Here is a 12,950-nt window from a genome sequence, read left to right as displayed (position 1 = left end):
TTCGGTTTGCAAACAATTAGGCTTATCTTCTTGTCGATGCTTTTTCCTGGTGCAAAATAATAGGTATGTGACGTATTTGGACACAGGCGTGGCTTGTGACGTCACGCTTGGATGTGGGCGGGGTTGGATGTCCACCGCAGGCTGCAGCGAGACGCTCCTCCACATATGGGATATTTTTTGCATTAATCCACAAATATGACAATATTAGTACAAAAGTCTTGATGTTTGTTTGTGTTGATGATTGATTGATTGATTGATTTTTGAGAGAAATTTTTTTTTTCACATTTAACATATCATTATGTTTGAAAATTTCATCAGAGAGGAGCATTTCCATTTTCCATTTGAAGTTTCCAAGTTAAAGTCTAGTTTAGATCCACCCCCCCCCCTCTATATAACCATAATGTCTTTATTTTATTTTATTTGGAAAATGAAAGCAGCAGGAGGTGGAACCCAATGTAAAAGGTTGCAAGACTGCATTTATTCAATCAAAATTATACAATTATTTTATTATTTTTATTAAAATTTATTTATTGATCTATTTTATTATTTTATTTGTTCCTCTAGAAATCATTCCAATGGTGTTTAAGAAACATTACTATTATTTGTTAAATACACAATGACAATGGTGCTATATAGTAGGGATGCACCGATACCACTTTTTCCAGTACTCGCCCGATACCGATACTTTAATTTTTGGTACTTGCCGATACCGAGTACCGATACCAATATTTTTATTGTATTTTTACATTTTTTAAATATTGGATAAAGAAAACAAATGAGCATGTAAAATGTTAGTTGATTAACTTCATTTATCAAATAGATACTGTCAAACCAAAATTTATTCAGACACCTTCAACATTTCTCACATTTTATTCGCTATAGTTTAGAAAATGCTAATACAATATTACAAGAACTCCAAGTTAAACTGTGTCAGAACAAATTTAGCTTGATAATACCATTCTATCAATCAATCAAAATTATTCAGACAGCTGTTGGTATGACAATATTTACACAACTATCAATACTTTGTCGAGCCACCCTTAGCCTTAATGGCAGCCTGTAGTCTCCTGGGCATGCTGTCAACCAGCTTCATGAAAGCCTGAATTTCAATTTTTTCCATTACTTGGTCTGAATAATTTTTGGTCTCACTTTTGTATCAATTTTACTGGTAGTCCACTGTATGAAGAATTTTTGGGTATAATTTGTCACAGTTTACTTTATTTTGCTATCCTCAGTTACTTAAATTAACTATAGTGTCCTGCACCCAGTAAAAAAAAAATAAAAAATGATATTTGGTCTAATTTTTGGTTTGACTGTATATCCTTCGGTTATTTTTCACACTTAATTATGCCCATTAAAATGTAATTTACAATTTTGTGTTACTTTCACTGTTAATTTTTTATTTATTTATTTGCTCTATGGTACATCATCTTAAATAGCATTAGAGCTGCTCCATTGCAGCGGCTCAGTGCTGTAACCACGCTTTTTGCTGTAATTATGCAGGGAACCACTCGTTATAAATCAATCATTTTCAAATATAGAATTTTTATAATTTTTTTTCATCTGAAACATTTAGATTTCAAAGCCATATAATTGCAGAAACACGCATGAAGCAAGGAAAACATGCACAGCGCGCGTACTTATGTGTACCTGAGCAGATGAAAGGGACAAGTACACAACAGCCTAGCGCATTTCACACAGGCTGATAGTTTCACTTGTGTTTCACTCGTGTTCAATGCTTAAGGTTAAAAATAAATGATGTTTAAAGTGAATGAATGCCCCTATATGTTGTCATATATTTACGATTTAGTTTTAATTCAAATGATGCGTGCTGAGCGAACATCAATAAAGATCACACCACAGAAGTGCGCGCGCGCTCTCTCTATCTCTCTCTCCCTACTGTTAAGTAACGTGTGCATTGTTTTACTTACTCGTTTTTGACATTTCCGACCGAAGTACAAACTTTCCAGTGATATCTGTGAGAAAGGGATATTCACTCAACAAGCTCGCGCGCTGGATCCACTCAGCGTGTTTTGCTTATCAGCTTGCTCACATCAGCTATACAGGCATTAATACTGAATGTTTAACATTATATTCATTGCATGTACATTTTTAGACATCCTTAATCTCTAATAACTACATTCTGCTGTCTGTTTTTCTGTTGTTGGTGTTTCTTTGTCTGAATATGGCACTGATCACATGCGTGGTATGGGCGTTTAGTATCGGGGCATTTTAACAAGTACGAGTACATGAGCTCAGTATCGACCCGATACCAGTATCGGTATTGGTGCATCCCTACTATATAGCACTAAAAGTGGTTCTTTGTCTCGTAATCATATGGGAACCGCTTTTGGTCTTCAGTGGTTCTTTGGCATGACTGAGGGGCTATATAGCACCGCTACCATATACAGAACCTGTTAAGCTCCTGTATGGTTCTTCAGCGGTTCTTTGGGGTGATTAAGGTGCTATATAGCACCACTGCCGTACAAAGAACCTATTAAGCCCTTTAAAGGTTCTTTACGAGCTAAAGAACCACTGTTGGTGCTGTTTAGCACCATTTTTGTTGAAGAAATGCAATGCAATATGGCACTTCTTATGGTTCTACATAGCACCTTTGTCAAATGGTGCTGTATAGCACCTTTAAAGATATGGTGCTACATGGCACCAAAAGTGGTTCCCCTATGATTACGAGCCAAGAACTATAGTGCTGTATATAGCACCATTTTTTTTTTTTTTGTGTACAGTTGTGCTGCTTAATATTTTTGAAACCCTGATTATTTTTCCCCAGGATTATTTAATGAAAAAATAAATATATTGTAACAATAAAATATATAATATAATATATTTCACTTTTGATCAATAACGTGCATCCTTGCTCAATAAAATAATTAATTTCTTTAAAAAAATAAAAATAAAAATAAATCTTACTGACCCCAAACTTTTGAATAGTAGTGAAGAAAAGTTACAAACTGTCATTGTGATTGTATATATTATTAAATCAAAATAATGTAAAACATTTCATGGTGAGGTCAGAAATATTCATTGCCAGTAAATGTGTTCAATAAACCTGCGACTGGACCCTAATATGATAGTACAGCAAAGTGACAGACATTAAATGAACTCAGTAAGAGTTTTGTCATCATCCATTTATCCTCCAGCTCACCCTGCTTTCATTGTGTCTGCTATTTTCTGCTATTTTCTCTCCATCAGTCGGTCTGGCTCAGCATCTGTCCATTCTCGTACTCTTTTCTGGGTAATTATATTAACTGGCAAACCCGTGGTGTGGTGGTTTGGCGCTCCTGCATGTCCTCGGGTGAGAAGCCGCTAATGATTGAGCCCCACTGGGATGCTGCTCTGTAGGTCACCGGCAGGTGCCAATGGCTCTGTCATTACCTCTCGCTGGCAGCTTATGGAGGGGACCATCAAATGATCCATTTGCTTTTTGGCCCAGGAAAGAGAGATAGGGAGACTCAGGATAGAGAGCTCCCACGGGTGCATTCACACGGTGAGAGATGCTCTGTTATCGATCTGCTCTCCTGTACTGACAGTCGCGTGACTGTGTGCGGCAGCGGGGAGGAAGAGAACAGAGGAGCGACTAGTGAGACTGCAGGCGAGCACACACCGCTCTCCTCTCACTCTTGTTTGGAAAGCGGGCTGGAAACTGAGTGCCTTAAGCTAGTTTACTTCGAGTGTGGCTGTCAGGTTAGAGCAAAATTTGGGTTATATGAATAATCATACCATTTAGTATGTTTTTAAAGACATTTGGTACAATGAAAGGTACAAAAGCTATCACTGGGGCAGTACCTACTCAAAAAGTCATTTTTTTGTAGTTTGCAGGTATTATCATGTACACTTTAGGTACTGATCCGTACCTTTAAGCTACCAGTATGAACCCTTTAGGTACTCGGTACCTAGGTAATCCCAGTCACAGCTTTTTTTTATACATATGTTATTTATTTTATTTTATTGTATACAATGTATAATGTTTTTAAAAGTACTGTGAAATATTATTACAATTTAAAATAAATGTTGTCTGTTGGAATATATTGTAATATATATTTATACATGATATGAATTATGTATTCCTTTGCTGAATTATCAGCAGCTGTTACTTCAGTCTTCAGTATTACGATACTTTAAAAATATTTCTAATAAATCATTCAATAACATTAATATAATATAATAATGTAATATAATCATTGCGCTAAAGAAAAGTAAATAACTGAAAATTTTGTTTTTTTTGGTGTATTTTTATTTTATTTTTGAGCAATATATTTGGTTTCATATTTAATAATATAGAATAATACAATTTTAATTTCTCAGGGCTGTCTATTATTACCACATTTGTTTAGAGTTATGAAATTCTGAAACTCTAAAAGGTGTCATAGTACTAAATTTCAATATTTTGATGTATGTGCAGAACAAAATAATTCAAATTAATAGTATTTGTGCCATGTGGTATTACAAAAAAATATATATTATGTTATATTATGTAAATTTCAGTATAATATAATATCAGATTTGATGACGCCAAAAATTGTGGTAATACAACATTTTATTGTCTTTACAGGGTATATATAACATGTAAAATAATGGAATTGAAATTTCCTAGGGCTAGTATTCTAGTATTACTGCAATTTTTAGAGATTATATATTATATTATATTATTTGAATTTCCAACCCCTTTTCAGTTCTGGTGTCTGTAGATCATCTGTTGCACATCTACACCTCTACAGATCAATGAAAAAATTCACACGCTGCCTTCGAATACCCTTTAGAAAGGATAGCTTCTGTAGTCTAATCTGAGACACATGATGAGTTTTTAATATCTGCGAGTGAATAGTTTTGCTCTAGCTATAAATAACAATGCCGATAGTACACAAAGGATTAAATGACCCTTTCCGTTTCTGATCAATGCTCTTGTGCTGGCTAATAGCTTTATTTTAGACAGCTCTAGAAATCTTCTTCTCCATGAGGAAAACATAGTGTGGCATAATAAACTTGTCCTGACATGGTTACAAATCAAAATTCTGTCATTATCTACTCACTCACGTCATTCCAAATTCACATCAGTTTTTATTTAACAGAATGTCTAAACTGCTTATTTTCATACATTGACTACAAAAAACATAGTAAAAAAGCAAAACAAAAAAACATTTTGTTATTTTGGGAGCTCGACAGAACCTTGTCCCCATTCACTTCCATTATATGGAAAAGAGCAGCCTAGACATTCTGCTAGATGTCTCATTTTTTGTCTTCTCTGGAAAGTCATGGAGGTTCGATGAGAATGAGAAAAGGGTGATTATCATTTTCATTTTTTGAGTGAGTTGTTGCTTTAAAACCTGGCACAAACATAAATTCCCACATAATCTTTCCTGGCCTCTCTGTCTATAGTTGTAATCTAGGGCAAATTGGTAAAAACAGAAAGCGTTTGATCTATTATTCATGTTACTCTTTCAAGTTTGTATGTATGCCTGTAAAGCAAGTACCAAGCTAAAAATATAAGTAAACACAAATGTTTCCCAGAATCATTTCACATTTATTGCCACACTGGGTGATTGTAAATTGGTTATCACATTAATAACCATGCATGCAGTTCTCTTTTTAAAAATACTACCATTCAGAAGCTGCTAGTTGCCACAAATATTTTTTGCTAGAAACCCAATGTAATAATTTCAATTTTTCAAATTTGTTTTCAGTATAAAGCCTCTTTCACCTCCAGTGGTCAGACTGAACTCAAACATCCTCTTTGCTTGTACCGTGTGACCTTCCTGCATGACATTGACCCTTTATCCCTGCTCTCTGGCAGCTGTAAACACATTTTCTCTTACCTGCATTAGCCAGCACCCTTTGCTTGTGCCCACGTCTCAACCCTCTCTCTGTACCCTTGCCGTTACATCCTTCATTTGTCTCTCTTTCCAGGTGGTTGTTCACACCAGAGCAGGTGAGCGGCTGTACCGAATTTCACCTTGGGCAAAGTATGTGACCCAGCATGAGAAGTCCGTCATCTATGATTGGGTACATTGGGACCCTCCTCAACCTTACATTGTAAGTGATTATTTCCCCCCAGCCAACCTTTTATTTTGTAGTGAACTATAATGGGTCCTCAACTTTTAACCCTTCTATTTAAGTATAACTATGTATGTGTAATGAATTATTAATTTGGATGACCATGTAAGTGAGAATAGTATGGAAGTTTATTTCTGCCACTTAATAAAAATGTAAAAAAAAGAAACAAGGTTATTGTGACTTTTTATCTCTCAATTCTGACTTTTTAAAAAAGAATTGTGAATTTATGTCCCAAAGTTCTAACTTTTTCTTTAATCAGAATTCTGAGTTTATGTCTTGCAATTCTAACTTTACTTTACTTTAATCGGAATTCTGCATTTACATCCTGCATTTCGAAGTTTCAAGTTTACATCTTGCAATTCTAGCCTTTTTGTCAGAATTCTAAGTTTATATCCCACAATTCTAACTTTTTTATTTTTGTTTTGGTATTTTATCTGAATTCTGAGTCTACCTTTCGCAATTCAGATTTTTATTTATTTTTTATTCTGAGTTTACATCTCACAATTCTGACTTTTTTCTTGTAATTCTAAATTTACTAATTGCAATTCTGGTGTTTTCCTCTGAATTCTGAGTTTACGTCTCACAATTCTCACTTTTTTCTTGTAATTTCAAAATTTACTAGCAATTCTGGCGTTTTTCTCGGAATTCTGAGTTTGCATACCACAATTCTACCTTTTTTTTAAGCAGAATTCTAAGATTTTTACGTCTCTCAATTCTGGCGTTTTTCTCTGAATTTTGAGTTTACTGTACATCTTGCAATTCGGACTTTTTTTTTCTTGGTATTCCGAGTTTACATCTTGCAATTCTGATTCCCACAATTGTTAACTTACAATCCCATCTCCCAAAAATTTATAGAATTGTGAGATAAAAATATGCAATATACACTCACCTAAAGGATTATTAGGAACACCTGTTCAATTTCTCATTAATGCAATTATCTAATCAACCAATCACATGGCAGTTGCTTCAATGCATTTAGGGGTGTGGTCCTGGTCAAGACAATCTCCTGAACTCCAAACTGAATGTCAGAATGGGAAAGAAAGGTGATTTAAGCAATTTTGAGCATGGCATGGTTGTTGGTGCCAGACGGGCCGGTCTGAGTATTTCACAATCTGCTCAGTTACTGGGATTTTCACGCACAACCATTTCTAGGGTTTACAAAGAATGCTGTGAAAAGGGAAAAACATCCAGTATGCGGCAGTCCTGTGGGCGAACATGCCTTGTTGATGCTAGAGGTCAGAGGAGAATGGGCCGACTGATTCAAGCTGATAGAAGAGCAACTTTGACTGAAATAACCACTCGTTACAACCGAGGTATGCAGCAAAGCATTTGTGAAGCCACAACACGCACAACCTTGAGGCGGATGGGCTACAACAGTAGAAGACCCCACCGGGTACCACTCATCTCCACTACAAATAAGAAAAAGAGGCTACAATTTGCACGAGCTCACCAAAATTGGAACGGTTGAAGACTGGAAAAATGTTGCCTGGTCTGATGAGTCTCGATTTCTGTTGAGACATTCAGATGGTAGAGTCAGAATTTGGCGTAAACAGAATGAGAACATGGATCCATCATGCCTTGTTACCACTGTGCAGGCTGGTGGTGGTGGTGTAATGGTGTGGGGGATGTTTTCTTGGCACACTTTAGGCCCCTTAGTGCCAATTGGGCATCGTTTAAATGCCACGGCCTACCTGAGCATTGTTTCTGACCATGTCCATCCCTTTATGACCACCATGTACCCATCCTCTGATGGCTACTTCCAGCAGGATAATGCACCATGTCACAAAGCTCGAATCATTTCAAATTGGTTTCTTGAACATGACAATGAGTTCACTGTACTAAAATGGCCCCCACAGTCACCAGATCTCAACCCAATAGAGCATCTTTGGGATGTGGTGGAACGGGAGCTTCGTGCCCTGGATGGGCATCCCACAAATCTCCATCAACTGCAAGATGCTATCCTATCAATATGGGCCAACATTTCTAAAGAATGCTTTCAGCACCTTGTTGAATCAATGCCACGTAGAATTAAGGCAGTTCTGAAGGCGAAAGGGGGTCAAACACAGTATTAGTATGGTGTTCCTAATAATCCTTTAGGTGAGTGTATAGCAGAAATTCACTTAATAAAACTCATAAAACTGTACTCTAGTTAGGGAATATACAGTACACACACATGCCCTATCCAAGCAAAGCAAACTGTTTCTGAAAACAGGAGGATGAAGAAAACGTCTTTATGAATACAACATGAGCCATTACATTGCTTTCTACTTAGAGTAATTTTGCTTTAATGTCAAGTCAAGCCTGTGAACATCATCTCCTCAGACTATAAATTATATATGCCCGTTAATGTCCTCCAGTCATGAGTCATGATTTGGTGAGATTCCCCAAATTAGCTACTGTCAGCTCTGTTCAGCGGCTCCATCTTATCTTCAGTTGTATTGACATGTACTGTGATGTTAAATTTGGATGAAGAATTATTCCAGAGATATTTCCCTGCTGTTTCTGTGCCAGCACAAGCACCCTCGTCCACAGAAGCCCAGGAGCTTACGGATATACGAGTCCCACGTTGGCATTGCTTCTCCGGAGGGCAAAGTGGCATCCTACAGCAACTTTACACACAACGTGCTGCCTAGGATCAAAGATCTTGGTAAGAGACTGCGTCGTTAACACAATGTTGGTATAATGACAATTTGTTGACTTTGGTTCAAAGCGACTTCATGAGTAGTTTTTTAAACAGCCTTATTTTTTGCTTACTTTATCCACACATGGATGTTGGTTTTATTAAACACAGCTTTATTTTATTTTATTACTTTGTGTTGTGATGTTTTTTTTTTGATTACATTGGTTTTATTTATTTTTGTAGTTTTTGCATTGCCTTACAGTAATTAATGTCTTTGTCAACAACGTTTTATTTAAACAAAGTATTTTATTTGTTTATTTTTTTAACACAGTCTTTATTTGACTGCTTTGTTAGTTGCCTTGGTTTACGTTGGTTCCTTTTTTTTTTTTCTTTGACAGTTTTACAAACGCTTTAAACTTTTCTTCAAACAAATGACTTTAACCGCACATGAGTGTGTCCCTTGACCAATTTAACATTCATATGTTTCTTTGTGGCCTTTTGAAACAAAATATTTAAAGGGTTGTCTCTTTTTATTGCTTTCAGTTTAGAATTTGGCACACGTTTTAATACTCTTTCTTTCTTCAAATGATGTTTTAACTAAACTTTTCAAATGAAAAGACATTTCAGACAAAGATAATTACTACATAATGTTGTGCTCTTAGAGAGACACTTTAATTTTTCTCTGCTAACAAAAAACACAATGGGCTTCATCAGTAGCAGTAAAGCACTTTATTCTTTTTGATGCATTACAGAGAAATACTGAAGTATTACGGTAGAATATTACCATATTTTTTGGAGATATACCATGACAATGCCATGATATACCTTGCAGTACTATTAAGGTATCGTGCTAAAGGAATATTTTGATCATTTCGTACAATAGTATATATCAAAGTATTACCATCCAGTACATCAATGTATGATGGTACCATCCCAGTGCATTTTTGTAAGGATACAAGCATTATTTTTAGCCTGGAATGAGGTTATGTTTTACCTGCCAACATTCCTCCTTTATCACAAAGTATCTGAGCTGCAGTGGTGCTTAACCTGACAGACCTGCCGCATTGATGATGAGCCACTGGCCTTGGTGCCAATGTTCTGGGGAGGCTGCTCTCTCAACCAAGCCCCTTTCTGCAGGTCAACACCCTGTTTACAGGCTTTAGCCGCCATGTGGAGTGTTCATTAGTGCAGTCGTGGATGAGGGCTGGAGAGAGGTGTGTTTGAGTGCGCCGATGTGTTTTGGATATGCAGGGGGTATTTTCAAGTATTTACCAGGAACAGAAGATGAGGTTTAGAAGCCTGTGGATTTGAGGTGTGGGTGATGTGACAGTTAAAATTCTTACTTTCGTCCATGGAACGTAAAAGATGTATTTTTGAAAAATATCCTGGTCAGTTTTTCTATTTTAGGAATGTGAATGGGGACTCTCTCTCTCAGATACCAAAATGGCAAAACATAGATACGGGTTAGATGCAGTTCACAAAACCACTCTAAACCAGACTGATCTGGTTTTTGAGTTACAATAGTTAATAATGACTTCAGTTCAGGATGTTCTTCTTCTATGACTGCTAATTGCATGGATAAGATGCACATTGCTTAACATTTAGTGTATCGCTCAAAAACAAAGACATACTGGTTTGGAGTAAAAGGAGAGTAAATGATAACATAGGCCTAATTTTCATTTTTGGGTGAATGATCCCTTTAATAACAACCATTATCTTTTGCTTCCTGGATCCTGGACTCTGTTTTAAAACATTTATTGTTGACAGGAATATTTGTCGAGAGATTCCTGTGGTGTAGGCTTAGGGCTGATATATTTTTTACAGCAGAAGTTCCAAACGATTATCTCAGTCAGAGAGTCTGAATCCGTTGAAGTGCTTATAAAAGGAGTGTGCTTTTTGGTGTTTGAATTAAATGGTAATTTTCTTCATTTCAGTATGAGTTTTGAGTAGGTGGTGGCCTTATTAAATCAAAATTTCACTTTAACTAGAACATCAATGTTAGAACTGGAAAATATCTTGCTAAGAATCTGCGTCTTTGAAACAACTTTAGTTTGTTTGTTTCTTGTTTTATTTTGTTTGCATTGGTCTTTTTGTTGTGGTTTTCATTTAGTTTTTTGTAATGGTTTTTTTTGGGGGGGGGGGGGTAGTTTCTAGTTTTTATTTATTTTGTTTGAAATTTATTTGTTTATATATAATTCTATGTACTGTTTATTTTCATTTAACTTACATTTTTGTTTCAGGATGAGTAGGTGATGGAACATAGAACTTTTATAAGTAGACAATCATGGAAACATGGAATGTGCTCTTTTTTGGACAATGTACACATACCTCGTATTGGGCCACAGAGGTCCCTGAGGGCCCCATGTATATGTACGCACAGTAATTCTGTAGAAATATCATGGGATGTGGGAATATAGGATCTTTTAGCATCTTGGAAACATGGGAATAGTTGAAAACATTCAGACCCCCTCCAGCATTGTGCCTGTTGCACAAGCCCAGGCACCACTGAAGTTTTCCTCGAAAAATATGCAAAAATACTTTTTTATTGCTCGTAGGCAAAACAGAAGTATGTGTGCCTGCATGTTTAGATTGAAAATGACCGTATTCCCACATAAAGTCCTACGATGCCATTCGCAGTAACGCATATTATGATAGAATAATTCATGCATATGTCCATGCACTAAACCAGTATGTTGTTGCATTGTATCTGTCACTCCCTTGAGTTCTCATAGTTTTGTGGTAACTGGTTGCATTTCCCTAGACAATTGTGGTTCTGGCATCTAAAAAGCGTTGAAAAGTGCTGTGTGTGTGTGTGTGTGTGTGTGTGTGTGTGCGCGTTCGCTCACGCATCGTCAGTGAGACAAGCCCCTGGTGCTGTCACACCTCATCAAAAATCCCCAAACTTTCTCTGAAGCAGGGCGAGGAAGATAGATAGATAGATAAATAAATAAACCAATCTGCTCAGAAAAAAAAAACAATGTGAGACAAGCCTGGATCTCCCTCTTGAGTTCTTCCCGTACAGATTCAAAGCCGTGTCAGTGCAGCTACAGCCTGCGTGGGGAGCCGAAACGCAGGTTTTGTGGCTGATCCGGACAGATAAGTCTTGAGTATGACCCGATGAGTCATTCAGACGGGGCGTCCCGGTGTCCAAAAGACCAGCTTCTGTAGTGGAAACTTACTGGTCAGAGCTGAAAGGGGAAGATGGAATATGTTTTGTTGGGTTTGACGGCCGTATTCATTGTACTGTGGTTGCTTGGGATCAACCTGAGTAGTGTTTTCATGATACGGTTTTCTGTGGTCTTGACAATTTATTATTTTTGCTTGACTGTTGTATAATATTCTCTCGTTAATGAAAACAGATGTTTTGAAATTATATGAAGCCGTGGTTCTCTGCGTGGGCATTTGGTACACACTGCCGTGGGGATGAAACAAAATCAGCAGAACAGCAGAAGTTGTACTTTTTTGCTCCCACATGTTTGTTTTGTAGGGAAACGGTATAGCTAAAAGTCACAGCTAAAAGTTTGCTGTAGCTAAAAAAACTGTTTTTTTCTAATTATTATTATTATTATTATTATTATTATTATTATAATTATACTATTGTATGTTCTGTTATATATTACAATAGTTTTATTTATTTGTAATATTTTACTTCTACTACTACTACTACTTCTATTACTACTACTGCTACTACTACTACTAATAATAATAATAATACAAAATAACACTAATAAACAACACCTGAAGCAATATGACCGCTGAACACACACACAAAAAATAACTGTCTCTAGGTCACTGAGTCTAACTTTTTAGTTTTTATGGAAAAGATCTACATGAACATTCTTCAACATATCTAATGTTCCACTAAAGAAAGAAAGTCAAAGTTGACCCTGGACCACAAAACCAGTCGTAAGTCGCTGGGGTATATTTGTAGCAATAGCCAAAAACGCATTGTATGGGTCAAAATGATCCATTTTTCTTTTATGCCAAAAATCATTAGGACATTAAGTAAAGATCATGTTCCATGAAGATATTTTGTGAATTTCCTACTGTAAATATATCAAAACATCATTTTTGATTAGTAATATGCATTGCTAAGAACTTTATTTGGACAACTTTAAAGGCAATTTTCTTAATTTCTTTGCATCCTCAGATTCCAGATTTTCAAATAGTTGTCAATCTCGGGCCAAATATTGTCCTATCATAACAAACCATACATCAATGGAAAGCAGATGATGTATAAATCTCAATTTTGAAAAATTTA

The 12,950-nt window shown here is 36.2% G+C and overlaps 1 protein-coding gene across 1 annotated transcript in view; it reads left to right on the top strand.

Moving 5' to 3' along the window:
• Positions 1-12,950, top strand: part of LOC306851571 (1,4-alpha-glucan-branching enzyme-like) — a 153,014-nt gene that overhangs the window by 33,522 nt on the left and 106,542 nt on the right. Inside the window, exons 4-5 of the mRNA XM_079387902.1 lie at positions 5,923-6,048; positions 8,581-8,716. Of these exons, the coding sequence (XP_079244028.1) occupies positions 5,923-6,048; positions 8,581-8,716 (262 nt within the window). The remainder of the gene's footprint in view (positions 1-5,922; positions 6,049-8,580; positions 8,717-12,950) is intronic.

This window comes from Barbus barbus, assembly GCF_936440315.1.
Source record: "Barbus barbus genome assembly, chromosome: 31".
In the NCBI taxonomy this organism is placed as follows: Eukaryota; Metazoa; Chordata; class Actinopteri; order Cypriniformes; family Cyprinidae; genus Barbus; species Barbus barbus.
This window is presented reverse-complemented; position numbering and strand designations above follow the sequence as displayed.